A 23892-nucleotide genomic window follows, 5' to 3' on the forward strand; every position below is an offset into this window, starting at 1 on the left:
AAATAAATGAATCATTTTTTATAGAAGCAGGATTCATTAGTTTAGTATTTAATAAAAATAGAAAAGTTATATTAACATTGCTTAAGAAATTTTGTATATTACCTTAAAAAATTCTTTTATAATTAATTCATTGTTATAAAAAATTTTTAAGCAGTACAGCCAAATATGGCTCTTGCACCAATAAACTTAAAATCACAAACTCAAAATTTATTAAACTGCTTGAAGATTCTCATTGTTAAGAAAATACTGCATTGCATATGTATTTGACAGATTGATTTAGTTGTTATATTAAAGTCTCTTTCGTCAAGTTCAAGGTCAGTTTCGGCACTGACTTTGCTATTTTGAAACACTGCCAATGCTAGCGTCCATTTCTCTGAACTTGCTTCCCAAGTCAAAGGGAAGACGCTTGATCCATGACATCAGATTTAACGAGCGTCAAACCCACATTGGATGTTAAACCTGGATTTTATCACTGGGACACTGAGACCTCAGATGAAACAGAAAGCAGACTATACCCCAAGAATCTACAAATTTTGTCTTATTGTTGCATAGAACGAAAGCAAGAAATGTTTTAGTAATTCATCTTTTTCTCTATCGAAAAATTTTATTGAGTTTACATGATAAATCTTCAATAATCTTTCCTATAATTTATATTATTCAATCCCTTTTCCATTAGAAAAGATGTCATGTAAGATGAACATAAGATTTCATGTCCTTTAAGGCATATATATATATATATATATATATATATATATATATATATATATATATAGTAAGGAGTAAAGAATTAAAGAGGAGTTAAACTGTCGCTGTTTCCTTAAAATTTTATTATGTTTCTATTTTGAATAATGTTTTCTGTAAGAGTAATTAGAGTTTTAACTTTTAAAGAACCTTAAATACAGTGATGTAAAAAGTAAACAACCGACCCAAATTACCTCCTTTTGTAAACAACCTTGTTGTTCTCCTAGCTGTTGTTCATTTTGTCGCTGTTTTAACTCTTCTTCCAAATCAAATAAAAGCATCCATTCTTGTACGGACAAGAGATTGACTAAGGACAGCAAGAAAAGATAAATGCACATTGACTGATTCTGCTTAATATTAATAAAGTTTCCTTGTTTCTGAAAATACGAAGATTAATGATTCAACATATATAAAAATTCCTTATTACATACCTTTTTGCTGAACATGGCGATTATTTTAAACAGACAGTTTTACTTAGATGGAGATAACTTTGATTATTGCCAAATAATATATATATATATATATATATATATATATATATATATATATATATATATATATATATATATATATATATATATATATATATATATATATATATATATATATATATAAATATATAAATATATATATATATATATATATATATATATATATATATATATATATATATAAATATATAAATATATATATATATATATATATATATATATATATATATATATATATATATATATATATATATATATATATATATATATTAAATTATTAATTATTAAAATCGCAGTATGTCAATTGCATATATTTTAATCGAAGCTAATTTACTTGATGAAATCTAAGGCAAAATGGTGAAATGAAAGAAATGAAACTGCCTTCAGAATTACTTTACGAAGCAAGTGATGCCGATGCCTTAAATCAAGGAATGTGTGAGCATAGCATATTTTCTTATTCATTTGGGTAACGTCCTATACATAGCAACGAGCTGACTGAGTCAGTATTTTGTACGTAAATTCTCATGGAGTAAGCTGGTATCTCGTATCTTATCTTCGGAACATTTATTGGCGTCAAATTAATCTGGTGAATTCCCTCAAAGAATGCACGAATACCAGAAATGAAACTACCTTCAGAATTACTTTACGAAGCAAGTGATGCCGATGCCTTAAATCAAGGAATGTGTGAGCATAGCATATTTTCTTATTCATTTGGGTAACGTCCTATGCATAGCAACGAGCTGACTGAGTCGGCATTTTGTACGTAAATTCTCATGGAGTAAGCTGGTATCTCGTGTCTTATCTTCGAAACATTTATTGGCGTCAAATTAATCTGGTGAATTCCCTCAAAGAATGCACGAATACCAGAAATGAAACTACCTTCAGAATTACTTTACGAAGCAAGTGATGCCGATGCCTTAAATCAAGGAATGTGTGAGCATAGCATATTTTCTTATTCATTTGGGTAACGCCCTATGCATAGAAACGAGCTGACTGAGTCAGTATTTTGTACGTAAATTCTCATGGAGTAAGCTGGTATCTCGTGTCTTATCTTCGGAACATTTATTGGCGTCAAATTAATCTGGTGAATTCCCTCAAAGGATGCACGAATAGAGTTTGTGATAAGAATCAGTTAAGTTTGATAAAGAGATATATGCTTACTTTATATAAAAATTACCATTACCATTTAATTATTGTTACCATTTAATTACCATTTACTTATGGTTCATAAAAAATTGAAATATTATTATCAAATTTGATATTAATCAGGCAATTTTATTTTTTTATTTTGCTTATGTATATAGTCAATTTTAATAATGCGTATTAGTGTAATATGTATTTCATGCACTTACGTTTAAATCAGGCTAAATGTTTTACTATGGCGTTGGAAATAACATCTTATAATCATTTAAATAAGCAAATAATATTAAAATATCGCAAGGAAGATTATTTATTCTGACTTTCTTGAAGAATTATTTATAACAGTTTCCACTTAGTTGTTGCTCTAGATTTTCGTTTTCGAGACATGGTGTGAAAATGACTCCATTGTTACTTTTCTTTTCTGTCTTTTGTAAACAACATTGGAATATATTTTAAAAACACAATATATTCTAGAAATTATGTATTTATCAAAACTATTAATATTAAAAATGTCAAACACTATAATATTAAATATTGGAAAGATGTTATAAGGAAAACCTAAACAACCATTTAATTATTATTTAGGTACTACGGAATTACACTAATATTAATAACAGTTAGAATTTAACAAACAAAAATAAAGAATACAATATTTTAAAATATTATTTAAAAAATATTTTTGCATTATTCAAATTAAAAGCAATTTCAGAGACATCGTGTCAATAACTCCATAAATAACAACAAAAACTTTGAAAAAGAATAACTCGGTTATATGTTCGTATTCATTCCTAGACTTTTGCAAATATGCTGCTTAAAGAACAAGTTGAAGGTACTGAGGAGAAGAATGTATTCAAGGACAAAATACCACCTGGTAATCAGAGCTAATGAACAACGCGGAGTCATTTACACTCCCGTTTCCAGTTATGGATTAATCTCGTTCGAATATGATTCACAGAAAAAAAAACTGTATATTCATAAAACAAAAATAACTAGAGGGAGTACAAACACATTCTGTTATCCGAATGCCTTGGAAATTCGCGAACTCTCAACACTTGAGTTTGAATAACAAGCATATAAATCGATTATTCTGTCATGGAATAAACTTCAGTATTTTTCAGTAGAGAGAAAATGATCTTCCTGTTTTCCATCATAAGAAACGAGAAAGGATATTTCAAGAATAAATCATATTTAAAACAAAGGGTTTGAAAGATGGTAAACATATTTTCACCGGCCTTGTGATATCCAATAAAAATCTGAACAGTTTTGTGAGTGATGTTTTTTACATAGTATATCTTCAAATAAAATGCGTTTGAAATGAAAAATATCTTTTGACTAAAAAAAATTTTAAACTAGGGGAATATAGTTTGAAAAAAAAACTCTGAATAAACAGCCCTTTAAGCTTATTTTAAAAAGAAAGGAATCTAACAGTTTTCTTGGAAATTCATACACATCACTAAAGAATGTTAAAGGAAGTTTCAGAGTTTGTTTTGAGATTCAAATTCTTCAACAAGAAAAGAAATATTTTACTCTCTGGAATCTTCGAAACCATTTTCGTCTGTTTTGATGTAAAAGTATTTGACCTTTGGTTCACCTTTATTTACATGTTTTCTTTGTGACAAAAATTAAGAGGCTTCTGAGAATATATTTATATTTTCAGTTAGTGAAATCAAACTTTACTTTTTTTTGTCCGTTGAGTTTTGTTTGATATTTTGATGCCATTTCAAGAAATTAATTTTCATATTCTTCTCCATTTAATATTCCAAAAACATAATAATCGTATTATAATGTGAGAAAACATTTTTAGATACAAATATATTTAAAGTTATAAAAAAGAACGCCAAGAAAAGTTTCTTTTACCTCGAATATTTTTATTCGCTAATAAAATTGACAGAAGTTTAAAAAATATTTTAGTACTCAATGACGGATTAATTTATCGTTTTATTTTATTTTTCTTTTCACTAAAAAAAAGAAAAAAAGATTCATCCTCAGTATTATATCTGCATTATCAGCATTAATCCCATAGCATTAACTCATCAGTATTAATACCATAAAATAAGCCATATTGCATTTTATTACCATCCATAATTCGAATAGGAAACGAGAAGCAATATTTTAAGTAATAGTTTGAGTTTCGAAGTGTTAATTTTTTTTAGCATTTTTAACACCTGCATACTTTGTTGTAAACAAATACCGAAAATGGTTTTTAGGATTTTTTTTTTTTTTGAAAAGTGGACCCTTTAAACAATTATAAAAATCTGAATATTAAAACAACTTATTCAGGCAATTAACTCTTTCGGTATTTATAAAAAAATTAACTGTAATATTTTTCAGTAATTCAGTAAAATTATCATTATTTCCGCATTCTTATAATACAATTATTTTCTAAAATTTATGATTACTTGTAGGCATAATTATTAAAATCAAACAATGGATTAACTTCGATTTAAAATTCATCTTCTTTTGGAGTATATGCGAGCTAAAGATATCTTCGTCTTATTACTCATATATAACTTATGTAATTTATCTCGCCGTCTTATATATCTCATCATCTTTGCACAATGATGGGCCATTGCAAGAACACTAAAAACTCAAGAAATAAACTTTAAAAACGCAACGCTGAAAAATTTATTAAAAAAAATGACAAGGAAAACACCGGAAATTCAGCAGAATGGATTCTTTAAACGAAAGAAAAGTTAGGCAAGAAAAGAAAAAAATTGGAAGGGAAAAAAAAAAGATTTGAAGGTTTGCAAAAGAAGTAATCTTTAGCATATAACTTATTTTGAAATCTCTCAAAATATATCAAATATATTAAACTAAAGGAATAATAATGAAGAAACTATTTTACAAAGCGTTAGAATTCTATTATATATAAAGTGTTGTTAAGAATGCTTAAAGGAAAACCTAATAAAACACAATAAGAAGCTTGTATTAACAAACATGTACTCTTCGCACAAGTAATTAAATTATTTTTAATGAGTAAAGTAATTAATATATTCTTCTACATTTTCCGCAATAACTTGTTATTTGAGAGATAATTTATAGCATTTCAGTTAAATCAATCTTGTTTTGAAATTTCACCAAAGTTATGTCAACTTAATCTTTAATAGGGCTATTTATCTCTCACGAATGCCTGGTAGACATGGCATTCCGTGTTTAAGCTGCTTAATTATTTGGGAGGGAAAAGCCAATCATTTTCAAATTTAATGATCAAGTGGAGAGAGAGAGCCTATTAAGTGTCATTAACTTCTGACATGGCAACGGAATCTTTTGTTCGCTTCTAGATTTATACTTTTACCTGGTATTAAGCGAATTTAGGTTATAGAAATAAAACGATTTTCTCAAAATGTTGATTAAGTTTTGCTAAAACTTTGCTATGAGCTTTATCTTTTTTTTTATTTATTACTTTTCTTAGAATAAAAACTGAAGTTCTTTCAGAAGTCACATTTACACATTGCATTTTTTTTTTTTTTCTAAATACAGCTATTGCTATTTTCCTTTTGCGACAGATATTGCCAACTTTTAAAAGTCAAAGCAGATGAACCTCTTTGGAACATTTGTTTGCAGAACTTCACAATGACTTTTTGTCAAATTTTGAATCCTTCAGTATCAAAATAACACAAGATTTAAACTATTTTAATTTATTTTTAAAGATTATTTTTTTTTATACGGTGTGAGGTTTTTAACTCTTAGCCCTACAAAATGTCTAATCAAAAAATTAGCAACAACCTGACTGATCCGTGGAGAAATTTCAAATGCAAAAAGAAGAATTGGGAACTGAGAAGCTTAAGAGAATATTCAGTTATAAAAACCAAATTGTAATAAGTCAATATTATTTTTTCAATTATTCTTTTAGCTGATTTCATTGAAGGAGGCAACATTATAATGTTTTGCATAATTTACAATCAAATTTATCTGGCAATTAAGTGCCCTAATAAGAATAAGTTGTAGTGAAATACTCATATTATAAAATTATTTTTATTATCTTAAATACTTACATAAAAGGGAACTATTCGGTCATTGGCGTTATTTAATATTTGAAATTTTCTGAAAACTAGAAAAAAAATGTCTAATCGTTATTTTTATTTCGTTAATATCTTTAAATTACTTTGCAAAAAATGTTGCCACATTTTTAAAAAGAAATCTATATAACTATTCAGTTACGTGATTTATATTATTTTTTTTTCTTTCAGCTCTGATTGTACGATTCCTAACTAAAAAATATGTACACGAGTACATCCGTGGTGAACTGCACACCTATGATAGACGGGTCACAGTGGAAAATAGGGACTTCGATATTGTCCTTATCGATACACCAGGATCGGTAAGTCATGTTTCTTTATAAATATTTTATGCAATAAGAATTGAATTTATATTATTTGGTATTTTCTGTTTGAATGCAAAAAAATACCATTGCTGATGTTATTAATTAATAAATTATCAAATATTATATTATTGATGAATAAACCTAAGAAATATATGAAATAATACACAAAACAAACTTTTCGAAAAACTGGAAAATAACTACTTTTAAGAGAATTGCGATTACCAAGAACTTTTATTGGATATTACATTTTTACCAATGTGTATCCAAAGCTTTGATAATTAGATTCAAGACAATTGCGATTACCAAAAACTTTTATTGGATATTACATTTTTATCAATGTGTATCCAAAGCTTTGATAATTAGGTTCAAGACAATTGCGATTACCAAAACCTTTTATCTTATGCTACATTTTTATCAATATAAACCCAACGCTCTCCAGAGTAGCTCTATAGTGAGCCAACGGCTCTCAATACATGACTAAATTTTATAGAAATCATGTTTTGCAATCTTGAAAGTCAGATTGCTACGCATCAATGCTTTTAAAACGGAATGGGACATATATTTGCTTCAAATTACTTCCATAACCAAGTCACTCTCCAAAGTATTTGAAAAATTATTTATGTAAATTCCATACCATTAAGAAGCTGGATTTTTTTTTAAACTTTAGCTTCTCATTAATGTTATAGTCAAATTGTTGACATTTTTTTATGAATGTATCTGATAAACTTTATTTCTTGACATTCTTTATGTCCTAAATTTCGTTTTCAAATGAAACAAAGCTTATAATCTTCAAAGTGATGAACATTTCAGTTAAAATTATAGTTACATGCGCGATTTATCTTTCATAATTGATTTGAAAAATGCATTAAAAAAGGGTTTCGTATCTAAAGTCTGTAAAACTGATCTTCATCTTACATTACTTGAATGAGATTACGCGAAAATAAGATTTCGCAGAACTTGTATTCTGTATACGTCATGCATTTACTTATAATTGATCAAACACATCTCTCAAAATCTATTAATCCAGAAATAATGAAAAAAAAGGCATCAAAGTGACTTTGGGTCCCTTTGGGAACACTTGAGATAGAATTCTAACTCAGCCTCAAATGTACCGGGTGATACAAATTAACGTATATATGTTTGGGATGCCCAGGCGAGAGAACCAACCGACGTAAAGCCTTCATATTTGGAAGATGTACATTTCAGGTCATGGGAAATTGAGTAGTGCAATAAAAAAAATAGTCCGAAAAAAGGCCACTAGAGGAAATGCGGTTTGAACCAGTTTAAAGTAATGAATATGAAACATGACACCAACAATAAAGGACAGAATACGAGATATCTGTAATAAACTCCATTAGCGGTAATTTTTTATTTCAATGTTCCCATTGCCTGAAATGTATATCCTCCAAATATGAAGGCGTTACGTCGACTGGTTCTCTCGCCCGGGTGTCTTAAACAGGGATAGTATAGATTGAATTCTCTTGTATATTGAGACTTGCTTTCCAGTAGGATTTCGAGGCTATTCATTCGGAGAAAAGCTTCTAGCATAATGCCTGGATTTATTCATCAGTTTTTTACCAAATAGACCATTGGCTTTCGCTTTTTGTAAAATACATGAGATCACTGTTAAAAGGGGCAATACAAGTTTTTACTTATTGTTAATATATACTTTTATTTCAAATTCCTTATTCATAATACAACTTAAAGCAATTAGCCATTGAAAGCAATTAGCCATTGGTGTTCACTTGTACTCCAGCTTGTACCAGCTTCTTCCAAAAGCCACTCAACAACTTACGCCCTGGAGAAGGGAAGAAATTCTCTTCTTCACAGGCCATGGCCCATTTCTCACCTACTTAAAAAGGTTCAATTTAGCAGACGAACCTTACTGCACCTGCGGCGAAGTGGGGTCACCACTCCACTACGCAACAGAATGCATTTTAACTACATCTTATCACCTAACGAAACCATCAGCTAACCTTCAACAGGCCTGGTTCTCCAGGGTAGCAGATAACTCTCTCAGTATGGCCAAGATCAGAAAAATGGTTCAATTCCTGCATGAAGAGTCACAGCTGTTCAGATACTGACCGCCACTCCTATAACATCGGAAAACCCATCTCACCACCTGCACGACAAGACTTCCACCCAGGCCCGGAAAATCCAACCACCAACGCAGCGCATCCTCAAGCTCAGACAACTCCATTCAGTCCTGCATAGCCCATGACATCCCTGCTCCAACCGAACCTAAAACCAACCATTCCTGCTCTAACCCAGCCAAGTCCGCTCCTCACCAGTCTAACCGAATTCAGCTCGCCTACTCCAATGCAACCCACTGCAGCCTAAAAATCTTTAACCCAGCCAACTACAACTCAGCCAACATCAGCTCCACATCATCAGCCCAATCACCATTACCTCCACATCATTAGCTTAGCCATCTGCAACTCTCACTCTCCATGCCCACCCAACTGTTTAAATAATCGTTAAGATTATAGTCGCAGGGGCATGGAGAGGTGTTAAGGTTAAGGTGTTCACTTGTATGCGTGAAAATATTAATAGCATGGTGTTAAAATTAAATATTCCTTCGATAAATGTTTTTATAGCAATAACAATGAATGCATTATTATCCTTTTATGTTGTTGATTTTCTACCGTTTCAAGCCCGTTGTTGCCTTTTCTTCCTAGATTTCTCTGGCTAACATGGATCAACATAAGATTTTGGATGAAGTGGACGGCTTTGTTCTTGTCTACTCTATCACTGACGCAGACAGTTTCCGAACTTCCATGGAGATGTTGAGAATGCTGCGCCTTGGCTTTAAGGCGGTTGGAAATTCTCCAGTATGTCTCATCGGAAACAAGACGGATCTCCTTCATATTACGTAAGTAATGAATGATTACTTTTAATTAGTAATTATCTATCTTTTACAAAAATGTCTAGTTTTTTTATAGTACACTGGTGGACAAAATTAAGAGATGGAAAGCATTTTCGCACATTTCTCTAAAAATACCGCACAAAACCTGGACAGTTGATTGCCATATATGGTCACTGTAGCTCTATTGGCCCTGAGATAAGTTTACGTATTCTTGTGTGCGTTGCTAAGCCAGCAGGAGGTATAAAAGTCCGCATCGAGCTGTTCATCTCATTCCACTCTTCAACACAGTTGCAGATTTTAGTGCATTTTTTGAATAATCGTGTTGTTTCTTGCTGGATTTTAGGTGAAAGGAGTGAACATCGTCGTTTAGACGACGGTATGAGGTGGTGAATTGTGGGTATACTTGAGGCAGGCCAGTCCCAAGCTCAGGTTGCTAGGGAATTGGATATAACACCAAGCGTTCTTTCCAATTTGTGGAGTCAAGTTAAAACTAGTGGGACTGTATGCAGACGACCAGGACAAGGTCGCCCGAGGGCTACAACGGCCAATGAAGACCGGTATTTGTTCGTTTCAGCTAAGCGCCAGAGGACGGCTACAGCCACTCAATTGTCTAGGGACCTCTCGGCTGCTACAGGAACATCAATTTCGAGTAAGACAGTTTCCAGAAGACTCCATGAAAGAGGGCTGTATGCCAGGAAGCCCGCTATTTGCATCCCACTCACTCCTTCCCACAAAAAAGCGCTTGCAGAATGGTGCAGACAACATCAGAATTGGACACAGCTTTAATGGGCTAATGTTCTCTTCACCGATGAGTCCAGATTCAGTCTACAACCTGATTCTGGACGGTTATTGGTATGGAGGGAACCTGGAACCCGATACCATCCCAGCAACATTATCGAAAGGGACCATTATGCTGGTGGAGGACTCATGGTTTGGGCAGGGATCATGCATGATACCCGCACACCGCTCCATGTGTCTGACAATGGTTCCGTGAATGCCCAGAGGTACAGGCAAGAGGTCCTAGAGCCCTATGTGAGTCTTTTCAGGGGCGCTGTTGGCCCTGAGTTCATTTTTATGGACGACAATGCGCGACCACATAGGGCTCTCATGGTTGATGAGTATCTGGAAAGCGAGGACATTCAACGAATGAATTGGCCAGCCAAATCCCCTGACATGAATCCGATTGAACATGCTTGGGATGCTCTTGGGAGAGCTATTGCGATGCGCCAACCTCCCCCAAGAACCATTCTAGAGTTAAAAATTGCTCTGGTGGAAGAATGGGAGGGTCTTCTACAACCCCTCCTTAACTCCCTTATTAACAGCATGCATACTCGTTGTGCATGCTATCTATCTGTCAGGGGTGACCATACACCATACTAGAGGCAACATACACTGTACAAGCCTCACTTTTATTGTCATCTTTTATCCTTAAGTTCAGACTACATTGGATTTATTGGCAATAGGTCTTGCCAGTGAATGGCACTTTTATTTTTGCTTTGCATACTTTATTATCATGGTATGAGCTATATCCATACCAAATTTGATTTATTTATATTCAATATTTTTTGAGATATTTGGGAAAATGTCTTCCATCTCTTAATTTTGTCCACCAGTGTAAATTAAACTAAGAAATGAATGAAACTTACAATGTAAAACTGACATTTCAAATGAATATGAGGCATGGCGGCTTGCTGATTTCTAAGAATTGCCATTTTTTTTCATAGAAAGTATTGATTTGTTTTATTATCAATTCTGACTAAATGATTAAAAAATTTCTTTAATTACCAGTAGTAAATTAATAATAGATTAGTAGTAATTAATTTACAATAGTAAAAAATATGTATCTAATAAAAATAATTTATGTAGGCTGCTCTACAGGAGATCAATGGATTTAAAGCTATAGCTTCTTTTTTTTTAGTTGTACGTAAAAAAAAATTCATAGAAATGTTAGATTCATTGCTATTTCAGATAATTTACATTGCATCAAAACTTTTTCGCAAAAGTCTTCGCTATCTGATTTATCCATAGATCGAAATATTACTTAATTAATTTCCCATTATGATTGGAAAACTAATGTAGTATTTCATCATATGTGCTGTGGTTTCTTATGGCACTTAGACAAGCCCGCTCTTACAAAGAAAGCGATTTAAGCCGAAGGGGGGGGGGAGGGGTCATCTCTTGTTTTAGTAGCTCCAACTAAGGCCAAAAGTACGACTTTTCCACTCACGCATAAATCATTCGCTTACACAATTCCTTTCTCCAGGAGGGCACATTCACACAACTCACAGACAGAATAACCATGCCCGAACCGGGACTCGAACCCAGAACGCCCAGAACACGAACTACCCCTATACCAGGACGCCGGCTTTCATCATATATTGATATTACATTTCTTTTATCTTTTTTTAACTCTAGGATTCATACTCGTAATTTATCAAAACAGACGGAATATATGTCCTATAGAAATTAAAGAGATGACCTTTACAAAATTGGTGCTGATGGAAATGGTTCACCGCTGCCTGCAAAGACCCAACCCACTAACACTTGTGTCAGCTTGTTAACAATTTAAATGCGGAATTTATTGTTAAATGTCCCTCAAGTCTCCCTTTTTTATTCAAGAGTTGACGCATATACACGTCGAACGCAATAGAAATGGTTACATTGGAAATTTTGAGAAAAATCATAATAAATAATAAGTGAAAAAAATTTCATTTTTGTTAGGTAAAAAAATTGCACATGGACCGTTCCAAAATGAAGATTTGGATTGACGTGTATCACGTCGAACTCCCTTAACAAGTTCAAAAGCAAAAAAAAAAAAAAAAAAAATTGTTTAAACTGGTATTTTTATACAATGGAATAAATCTTATTTCAAGTGGAAGGGAAGGTTAATCAAATAATCACACAGTGACTATGCCGACCCGCTCTGAGGCATACGAATAAATGTAAATTATCAGATCGTCTTGGCGGGAAGTAAGGTCTAGACCTAGGGGCCCGCCCCACCCACGGTACAATCCTTTCCAGTGAGACGCACGTCCCGTCATTGGTGAGGGTAGTCGACTCAACACCATTTCTTCACCCACCCGGGTAGTGAGAACCAACAACCATGCTGGAAGATTCTCATCCTCATATCTGTGGTGCCCACCGGTGAAAGACGTTAATGCTTAGACTTAGCTGCGAAATATTTTTTATTAAGAATAAAGATCTGAAATTTGGTACATGGGTTTTACACCAAAAATGTACTGGAGCATGTTTTGGTGAAAATCTGAGTAAGGAAAGTCAGTACGTCTCTCCTCCAACTTCGGGCATGCGAGCTCAAAAAAAGCTAAATGGATAAAATTTGTCATTTGGTTTTATCATAAGACTTGCAGATCTGTGTTAAATTATGGGTCAGCTTTATTAAATGGTTGACAGAATTTCAGTCTTTTATTTCTGAATGTTCAAACGCTATTGCTCAGAAATGCAACAGTATAGATATATGAAATTTGGTATGTAGTTTTGACATTTAAGATGTAGTCCTTTGACGAATTATCGAATCAATAAATTAATATTTAAAAAATGAAGGAAACTTCATTTTTTTTGAAAATTTTGATAAGCAATAATCATCTGCAATCCAGACACAATGTATATGCAGAGCTTTGAGTAATTATACTCACAGTAAAGCAAAGCAAAATTCAGCAATTTACATTTGAGCTTTTCGACATTGGTTCTTTTAATTCAAACCCGATTATAGACACTAAAACTATAGAAAGAATTGTTAGAATGCTAGTAAATAAAAGGATGGCACCACATAAAATTTACGAATATATTATTAATTTTTAAATATACTTTTATGCAATGGATTTAACTTACTAAAAAGTTTTATTTTAGTCACCTTCGTTCAATAATTTTATATGATGAAAACACGGAATTTATGACCTAATTTTAAATGGAGTGGCAATTTTGTTGTAATTGCTAATCATACTTAAATTAACATGAGTGAATAAAGGGCAGTGTTTTTAGTGGTATGATCATGAAATACAGTAAGAATAAATGTTTGAATGTGTCTCAGATGGGACATAAAATGGAATACCTTTGAAAGAAAAAAAAAAATCCTCACTCGCGTAACAAGAGCGGAAACTCATCATAAAACCGGCTTTCCGTAACGACTGTCATGGGCTCAACATCTAGCGTTTGTATTCTAATTTTCTAAAACTGTGCTATCCAAGAAAAGCATTCACTTGGAAGCATAAACACTTATTGATGCGATAGAAAAAGTGAAAACGCTTGCTCACTATTTAATTTAAATTCAATAATTAAAATTTCTTTAGGTTATGAGCTCCTTAATTGGAATATTTCATATATATATATATATATATATATATATATATAAATCATATTTAAAGAACCGACAAGGCAGCAATTACGAACAATAGAGTATATTAAATATGCATCAATTTGCATTTTTAATAACTTTATAAAAATACATTTCAAAATTCAGAGCGAAAATTTGTAAATATCTTTGACTTTCATTTATAAGATCGGCGTACTCATCTAAATTATTTGAAATTTACAAGTCAAACGAATTTAAAAATTTTAAAACTCGATGATAATTTTTACATTTTAATTTAAAATAACCAAATATTCAACACTTTCGTCATCAGAAGGATTAACTCTTAGTAAAAAAAAGAAAGAGCGATAACAGAATATAAATGTATTTGTTAAAAATCGCAATTCAACAACATAATTGTGGTTCGCAGCCGAGTAACAAGACCACAATACAAAAGCAATTGCCCGTATAGCATAGCTTTTAACTGACTTATAAGCTTTCACTACAAACTCTCCCGCCAGTTAGTCGGAGGTATGTAGCGGATGGCTATGAGCGAGGATAGAACCTGGGACCTTGTGGTTCGCAGCCCAGTAACAAAACCACAAGACAAAAGTAATACTCGTGTCTCGAAACTGTTATAAGCTTTCACCCCAAAATCATGGCAATTTTCGTGTTTCATTAACAGTAGGTAAAAGTATACACTTATAAATAATATACTCTCTTTCAGCAAGTAAGTATGCCAAGGTTTACTGCCTGACGATGGGGAGTCTGTAAATTTTGTAAATATTTCAAAAAATATTAAAGATATGTGCACAGTTTTTAGAATTTCGATGTTTCAGCATCTGAACTTGGTCTCCCATGTAAAGCTTTTACTATGTTATAATTCGCTTTTTTTCTCAAAGAAAAATGTATGAATTTATTTCATCATTTTTGTACAGCAAAATTACCGTATTTTTAATTTGCGAAAAAATTGAGAAATATAAAATAGTTTTCGAGATGTAGTCAAACATCTCGAAAACTATTTACATGATTCACTTAACATTGGTAGCGTCATTTTTGAAAACTTAATAACTCATCAAAAGTTCACCAAAAATGTTTTGGGTGCTCATTTCATGATAAGCAATCAATTGAGTGAAAAAAAGAATTGGTTTGTGGAATGGGAGAATTTCGATATATTTACTAATTATCTCAATTAAACAGTATCGATAATGTTACAGAGCCTGTAAATATTATTTTTTTAAACTTTAGAGGGTAATATAGAGGGTTTTAAACTTTATAGGGTATCATAGGTGTGCAGCTTTGCATTGATATACTCCTAGTTTCGTTTCAGACAACTTTTTCGACTATTCAGAATGAATACAATATTTTTTATTTAATAATTCAAAATTTTAAAATTTTAAAACCTATTTAAAAGTAATTTTTATATGCGAACGTAATTTCTTCAAAACAGTATTAAAAAACAATATACATCTTGTGCTAGATCAGATTTTTTTTCATATAATGAATATAAGTGATGACATTTCATAATTTAAATTATAAATTTTCTTATCGCTTTCATTGATAAATTTTCCAAGGCGAATTATTATTCGAATTAATGAAATCCTTTTTTAAGACTTGAATTATAACAACTTATCAGTCAGAATGTGAATAAAAAACTCTAATTAATTTTTAATATTTTTGTTACCACGTTCAGTAATGTAAATCTGAAAGAAACAAAGTAACAGATAAAAATATAATTCAATTTTCTCATTTTTATAAAATCTTCTTATGCATGGGTTTCTATGCCATTTTTGAGATTCTTTAAACTGAAATATAGGTTTTTATTTTTTAGAAAATATGCAACAGTAATTTTTAATTTAAAAAATAACATATTTATGAAATATCGATCTGACGATAATTTAAATTTTTATCTGAAAATGTAGATTGGTTATTGATACGAATGATGGTTGGTTCTTGACCCGAAAATAATGCAAATATAAACTTACGTTTGGTTATAATTCTGATAATTAATAATAAAATTATAATTTTAATCTTGAAGTAAATTAAAAATCAACCATATAGGGTAAAATTTTCCATTATATTCATCGTATAGAATGATCATACCCTGCATTATTCTCAAAAATAGCGAATAAGAAAAATTACAGGCAATTTAATTTGACATTGAAAAATATCTCTCTAATAAACCTTCTTAAAATGTCCCGAAATCTTACAAAACACCAAAAATTCAAACCTGACTTTAGCGACCATGTAACAGAAAAGTACTAAGATAGCAATTAAAACACATTGCTTCCATTAATTTTACGAAACTGTTATCCCTGTGCCTGATATAAATGGGGAAGAATGAAAAATTTCATAATAAATTCTCAGACTCTTAAATATTCTCCACTGATGCTCTAATTAATTGTAATACGGTATAAACTTAAAGTTATAGGAAACTTCAAGAAGGTATGTACGTATGATATATTATCATTTCTTATCCAGAGTCCGCATCACACTTTATGAATGGTTTGAGTGAATATGAAGTGAAAGCCTGCCTTAACCATCTATCTATAACCAGTTTACTTTATTGCAATCAAGGAATATTAACAAATGAGTTACATTGTCAGGTTAGAGTCTTTGTGGTATGTCAATAAATTTTGTTTGCAAACATTAATTTTTTATGTTTGCATTAATTCACTGCTTTCTCCTTCTACGAAGGAGAAAGCACTTGAAGAAAAGATTGTTTGAAAAACATTTAGCAGCATACACATTCCTTAGATGCATTTTCTAATGAAGATTTACGTTTTAATTAGATTTTAATTAGAGTGAGTAGTGAAAACGAAGAGATAATGCACACAGCATGAACAAATACCAGATGAGTTTGTTCTTTACAAGCATTGTTGGATTAGAAGACTCTGCTGATTTGAGGATATTATGCACGTAATGAACGAGTTGATGCAGCGATCACGATGGCGCTAAAGAAACATTAAGGTGGCACTAAGGAAACATTATGTTTTGAAAACTCTTTTGTCTGTAGAGGAAATCTGATCTTTAAAGTCAATGAATTGGATAGTTTTGAAAATTATATTCCTCCAGAAATGAATGAGAAAGTTGTTTGGAGACCTTTTGGAGCAAAATATTATTCCAACTGAAATTCTGGTCTGTTTAAGTGGCACAATTTCATCATTAGCATCCAGTAACGTGATAGAACTTGGAACCAAATCCATCAAAGCTACATTACGCAGAAGAGGTCAAGCTGAATCTTTGAAGTTAGATTCGAAATAGCTTATGGGCAGTGAAGAAAGATTTACCTTTTTCCTCGATGATCCTTTCGAATTGTTATTAAATATGAGTTAACTAGTATATATTTCTTTCCATTGACTTTGCCAATTCCACCATGAATTTCTTGAAGTGAGCCTGAACGTGGCACTTCAGGAATACAACACTTGAATATGTTGTAGCATGTTTTGCTGTTGTAGCATTTTTGCTATATTCGGCTTCTTCAATATCTTTGTAGTCAATATGTACCTTAATCTAAGTTAGGAAGGTATTTAGAAACTATTAGAGTAATGATGATGATGTTGTCTGTTTTACTGCTGAAGTTGGAATTCATTGATTCTCGTAGATTCGCCTGGCTTACTTCATCAATGAGAATTGAGATGGTTTGTTAATGTTACTTGCGTACTGGACCGTTTTCTTCAATGAGATAATTTCAGCCTGAAAGTCTGTGCTGTCTCAGTCTTCTAATATTTCGACAGTAAAAATCAATTGTATTCAATTGCCCTTTTCTTTACTATACTTTGCACTTTGAAGATAACTTGGATAATGGGACCTTTGCTTTAATAGACATCGAACCCTTTCCTGTCTATATATTCAAGCAGAATATTTCAGGCCATATTTCTTAAAATTTTTCTCTAGCAGGTGAAAACAAATCTGGCTATATCATTTATTTCCTTACATTTTCATATTCTGGACTCTATATAAAGAATATAAATATGAATATTAACCAGTGAGAAAGGTCTCTCAAAACTGTTCTTGCATAATCACCAATTAGGGTCTTATCTCCTTCCCCAGCATAAAATTATAAACGTTGGGTAAGGCACCCAAATCTCTAGTATGGGACTAGCAAACAATAGTTACTAAATATCTTTATGTTAGTTTTTGCAGTAGTTACTTTAACATTAATATAACATTTTTACTAAACCTATAGTGCGAATATGCATTTCGAATAATTTTTTGGTGACCGAATAAAACCAAAATTTGACTCGGAACGACATTTGCAGTCACGAGATAACATACCGAATTTCACTGATTTAAGTAAATCCGTTTATGAATTATTGCGTTTACGTACATGCGAAAGTACATACGGACAGAAAACGGTCAACCTCTTGTCTAAACCTGTGCACCAAATTTTATCTACCCTCTATTTATTTCTGAATTATTTTGTACACTTGATCGAACAGTTGGGCAAACAGATTTCCTGTGAATGGATTTCTTTCAAAAGTTGATAGAAATCTACATTTGCTGTCTACGTTCCATGTACAAGTTTCATCTGCCAAGCTCAACGCTCTTTTGAGTTATCGTTTTTACAAGCAAACAGACTGACAAAGAGACATAATGACAAAAATATGTTTACCTAACTCAAATATTTCTGAAAAGTGAAGATTCGTAAAACTCTCGAGTTGAAACTTTTTGCCGATTGCAAAGCTTCCTCTATACCTCGTATATGAGAAATTGGAAAGTAATTAGAAATTGAATATAACTCATTTTAATGAGGTAATCAAATAAATTCTAATTATTGCTTAATAATTACTTTTTAATTCTGGTATACTTTCTTTACTATTTTGCTTACTAGTATCTGATATCAAAAAAACTATGATTCTTTTGATCATTTTCTCACCTTTATTATTCTTCTAAACATGAATACTGGTATCTTTTTGAACATTTAATCTAATTAATAAAAATTTCACGTGCACTTAGTCTAAAAAAATTATTTACGTTAATTTCAGCCCCACTTAAGGCGAATTATAATGAAAGTCACTGGCCTGATACTGCATAAACTAAATATGTCAGTCAAGCTGAATTTCACTCAAAATTCAATCCACATATTGGCAATAAATAAACGATCTAGTTGTAAAAAAAGAACAAAATTGGCATTTTGAATGGATTGAATTCCAAAACGACAAAAAATATATTAGTTTATTTAAACATATATTTATTTTTAAAACATTGTTTAATTTATTTTAAATAAATTGCTAGTAAAATTTTAGAGATGTCAAATGAATTGAGAATTTATTCAATAATGCATTTGCGTATTTCATCCATTTTTTATTCATCTATATTTTTATTCATTATATATTTCATCTACAACTTTTTTTATTAAGTTTATTTATTATTATTTCGATAATTTATTTTAAAGGTTTAATATTTTAATTTTCTTTCATAAGTTATAATTAAACTCACAAACCGGCGTCCTTGCATAGGGGTAGCGCATCTTCCATGTGATCTGGGCGTCCCGGGTTCGAATCACTGTTCGGGCATGGTTGTTCTTCATCTGTGCTCTATCTGTAAGGTGTGTGAATGTGCCCCGCTGTAAAAAGGGGTTGTGCAAGCGAATGTGTGAGTTTCATCTTCATATGAGCTAGAAGTCAGACTTCCACCCTCGGGTGCTCAGGGGTCTTTACCCTCAGAAGCTACTGCACCTCATTTCCGTGGTAACGTGGGCACGACATCATCATCATCAAATTCAAGAACAACTAGTAACTTGCAAAATATTATCATGTTCAGTAATACTCTTTTACAAAGAGCTTAGTAAATTCCCATTGTTTATTTATTCATAAATTAAAGCTTAATTTCCTTAATTAATAAGCTTTGTCAGCTTAAAATAGCCAGGAAAGAAATTCATAAATAAATATTAATTAATGAATAAATTAATTTTGTTAAAATATTTTATTTGATATTGCAAAAATGTTTTCCTTTTCACAAAATTTATGTCTTCAACCATGCCAGTTGATTAGGGTTTTTATTCAAAAAACGATCCATAATTCGACATTACTATTTTAAATCTTAAAGATTCTTACTAAATCTCTCACTGAACGTTATTTCTTTCTCTTTCAGGCAAGTACCTACTGCAGAAGGAGCAAGCGCTTCTGAATCGTTCCCTTTCGTTGAATTCAGAGAATGCTCTGCCGCTGACGAACTTGAAAGCGTTCAGACAGCATTCAATGAGTTTCTGAAAACGGTACGAAAATATTAGATTAAAATATTATTAGATTGTAAAAAATATCAGATTAAAATAATATTAGATTGTAAAAAATATCAGATTAAAATAATATTAGATTGTAAAAAATATCAGATTAAAATATTTACATAAATTGAATTCTAAAATCCAAATATGCAGCATTTTGAATTTTAAATAGCACTATATGCATAAAGCAAAACCGTTTGGAAAAAGAAAAATCAATATACGTTCAAAATTTTTTCATCTTAGCATTTCTTCTAATTATGAAAATGACAAAGGTGTAACATCGATTCAAAACTTTTATGCCATTTTCGTGATATTATAAGGGCTCTTATTTATTTTTTAAATTCAATTTAAAAAATGAACTTGTTGGACATGTCATAAAAATACAATTATGAAAGAAAAGATGCTCATTTATCCAATTCTCTTAACCCTATAAAGGGCCCTTTTTTTCTAGTCATATTATGTTAAAATATTTTTAGACTTGAAATTAGAATAAGAAAAGGGATTCATTTAGCTTATTACATAAATTAAATTTAATTAATTAATTAATTTGGTTAATTAATAATTAAATAACAAATCAAGACACACCATTTTGTGTGAGATAATGAACTGAAACATCTAAGTTTCTGTCTTTCTAAAAAAGTGGGTCAGAATTTATGCCAACTTACATAATTTCATACAAAGATTAATAAATTTGGTGGGAAGCATACTTCCCACGGCCTTAGAAAGGGTTAAAATATATCTATCTGTTACTTAGAGTAATTTGATTTCTTTCTCAATACAATCAGAATTTTTACAAAATGTAAAGAAAATGAATAGTAGGGGATTCAGGGGCTAAATATAACTGGGGTATTTTGTAACATGAACAAGTGGCTTTTAAATATATAGTGGCTTTTAAATTTTTAATCGGAATTTTCACTAAACATGATTCTTATTATGGGTTCTATTACGACAGCACAGTTATAGTCCATCCGAAAAAAATGTAGGAACTGCTGTGAACATATGCTCCGTTTTATGTAGTAACTGGAGAAAAAAAATATATAATAAATTTTGATTTAAGATAAATTAATTGATCTTTTAAAAATACTTTCATTTATTTAATTTGCATACTTATTAACCTTTAATTGTTTACTAATAGTAATGCTTTTGATAAATCTACAAAAGTATCCGAAACTATGCAATGAGATAAGTTGCAGCAAAATTTCTTTGCAAGTTGTAACATATTATAATTTGTGAGATTTATCTTCGCTTATCTTTGATTCCTTTCTTCAGACATCCTGCTTCAAACATTAACATGCGCCTTCAAAGGACAAATCTTTCCCTAAGGATTCACATTTGAAACAGTATAATAAAGGATCATTTAATAAAATAAATAATAATAAATTCCTGATTCACCCACCAAATAAAGGAGCAATGTAAAAAGAAAACAAACGACATAATTTATAAAATTTGAAAGCCAAGAAAAAACGTTAAGAAAGAGGGGAATGGTTAAGAAAAAACAATCAAAAAGAAAAAAAAAAGTCTAAGAAGAGGATTTAGAACTAACATATAAATTCTGTAAAAATAAAATAGTTTTCCTCTAGCTTGTAGAAATGCACACAGCAGCTCTGACGGTATACTATATTAAAATATATTATAATAAACCTAGTTATGAAGCAACGTTTTGGTTATCTTCGGTCCAAGTAATTTTGAATAATGGTCATACGCCGAGGACTGAACAGCTGTTGCTCCCAATTTAGGAACACTCCTGACCCGAAGCCACTATAAACAGGCCACTGGAGCCTGTAATTCTGTTGAAGGAGTATGGGTTCATTGCATAGGATGTACAATGTGGGTTCATGCATATAGTATAGCGTGATAGGAGCAGACTATTATTTATTCGAGTTAATTGTAATTCAGGTGCAGAAGAGCTTTTATAATAATTGGTGAAAATACTTATTTATTATTTTATTACTTTTAAATTAAGAAATAATAATAAATACATGCTTTATGAACTTTAATTAATAAAAGAATGATAAAGACGAAATACTTTAAATGTTTTTTTTTATTGCTAAAAGTTGCCAAAAGTCCATTACAACTTGCTCCATATCGGGGCAAGTTGTAACAGCGGTAAATTTAAAAAAAAAAAAAAGTACTAGTGCTAGTGAGCGATATTACACAATGTATTTGTCATTGTTGGTTTAAATATTTCAGCTATTAGCTGCTAATTCCACTTAAATCTTCAGCTATTAGTTCGAATGACACTTATTAGAACGCCAAACAAGAAAGGTTTATGATTTTCACACGGGTACTTTCTCTATTTACTATTGTTTTCATGTTATGTAGAGTAAGAAAGGGAAACTATTTACTTCACAGAAACGGTAAAGTATTTCTAAATAAAGTAAAACTTTGCTTTTTCCATTTCTTTATATCAAGATGCAAATTCGTCTTAGTTACCCTTGAAGTTGCCATTTTTTTATTAAAAATTCTCCAATGATGAAATAATTTTATATCGAAAAGATAAAGAAAGAAACTTATTTTTACATACTAATGTATATATCAATTGTTATTGGTCAACAATTATTGATTCATTTGTACCGGGAATCATCTAAAAACTAGATTCCCAAACGTAGGATTTATACTGATTTAATGACAAATATTTTAGATGGATTTTGAGAAATAATTAAAAATTCACGATGGTAGAGTGTTTAAACAGCTTTCTCTATTAGAAGAATAATTACTCGTTCTTAATAATTCAAAATAATAACTCTCTCATTCAAAATAATAACTTAAAATCCAAAATAACTCACGATATCATTTTTCAGGAGAAAATATGCGATACTAAATTCGCAAAAATGTTAGTTGCATTTATTGTAAAGTCTTTTTTACATCATCCATTAATGGAAAATAAATAACCGCAGAACAATTTTGAGCCTCATACTTTCAACCATTTTTCTTTTTGTGTAGTTTTAAAAAATGTATTTGCTTTTTTTTACTTAATCAAGAATTTTAAAAAGGGTCAACTTCAATTTTGCCGGTTTTATTTAAAAAAGCAACGTTTCTTTCCATAAAATGTCCAGTAAACATAAATCGGTTATTTTCTATCATTCAAGAAAATTACATTTGTTGCAAAAATGCACACGCGATCTCTTATTTATCAATAATTTTATAAGATGCCGTGGAACAATATTTTTTTTTTAATGTCGAGACAATTCTTTTTCAAAATTAATAAGGGCTTGTGAAAGATGAAGATCACTTTAATTTACAATAAAATATATTTTTACAAAATATATGGTTAGAAAAATATACCACTGCAAAATCATTGTTTTTTTTACTTTTGTTGAAAAAAATATATTGTTTGTAAATTAACAAGAAGGTTTTTTTGGAAATAAATATTAAACTTAAATCCTCATAATAATCTTATTTTTGAATATTCAGATTAAATTTATTATGAAATCCACGAAACACTGTAGAAAATTAAGAAGAATTTTTTCTATTTTGAATTCAGTGCAACAGAAAATTGAAATAATTGTTCTTAACCAAATGTAAGTAGCATTTTCATCATATATATTTAATGAAATTCAAAATTATCGTCCCCCAATGATTACAGTACATCCTAAAAAACAGATAATATATTCTCAAAAAGCTTATTATAGTGTTCGACGCCTTATAACTTCATCAAGAAAATATTCTTAATATGAGAAGTATTACAAAAAAAAAAGATTTCTCTCAAGTATCATAAGCAGTTTTGCGGTAATTGATCTTGCACTTTTGAAAGAATAGGAATGATCAGGGAAAAACTAAAATTTTTCTTCCAATAGT

At 30.8% G+C, this 23892-nt stretch overlaps 1 protein-coding gene across 1 annotated transcript in view; it reads left to right on the forward strand.

Annotated features, from left to right (window-relative positions):
- Window positions 1–23892, forward strand: part of LOC129959365 (ras-related and estrogen-regulated growth inhibitor-like protein) — a 70376-nt gene that overhangs the window by 44720 nt on the left and 1764 nt on the right. The window contains exons 2-4 of the mRNA XM_056072185.1: window positions 6563–6693; window positions 9375–9568; window positions 19965–20088. Of these exons, the coding sequence (XP_055928160.1) occupies window positions 6563–6693; window positions 9375–9568; window positions 19965–20088 (449 nt within the window). The remainder of the gene's footprint in view (window positions 1–6562; window positions 6694–9374; window positions 9569–19964; window positions 20089–23892) is intronic.

This window comes from Argiope bruennichi, chromosome X1, assembly GCF_947563725.1.
Source record: "Argiope bruennichi chromosome X1, qqArgBrue1.1, whole genome shotgun sequence".
In the NCBI taxonomy this organism is placed as follows: Eukaryota; Metazoa; Arthropoda; class Arachnida; order Araneae; family Araneidae; genus Argiope; species Argiope bruennichi.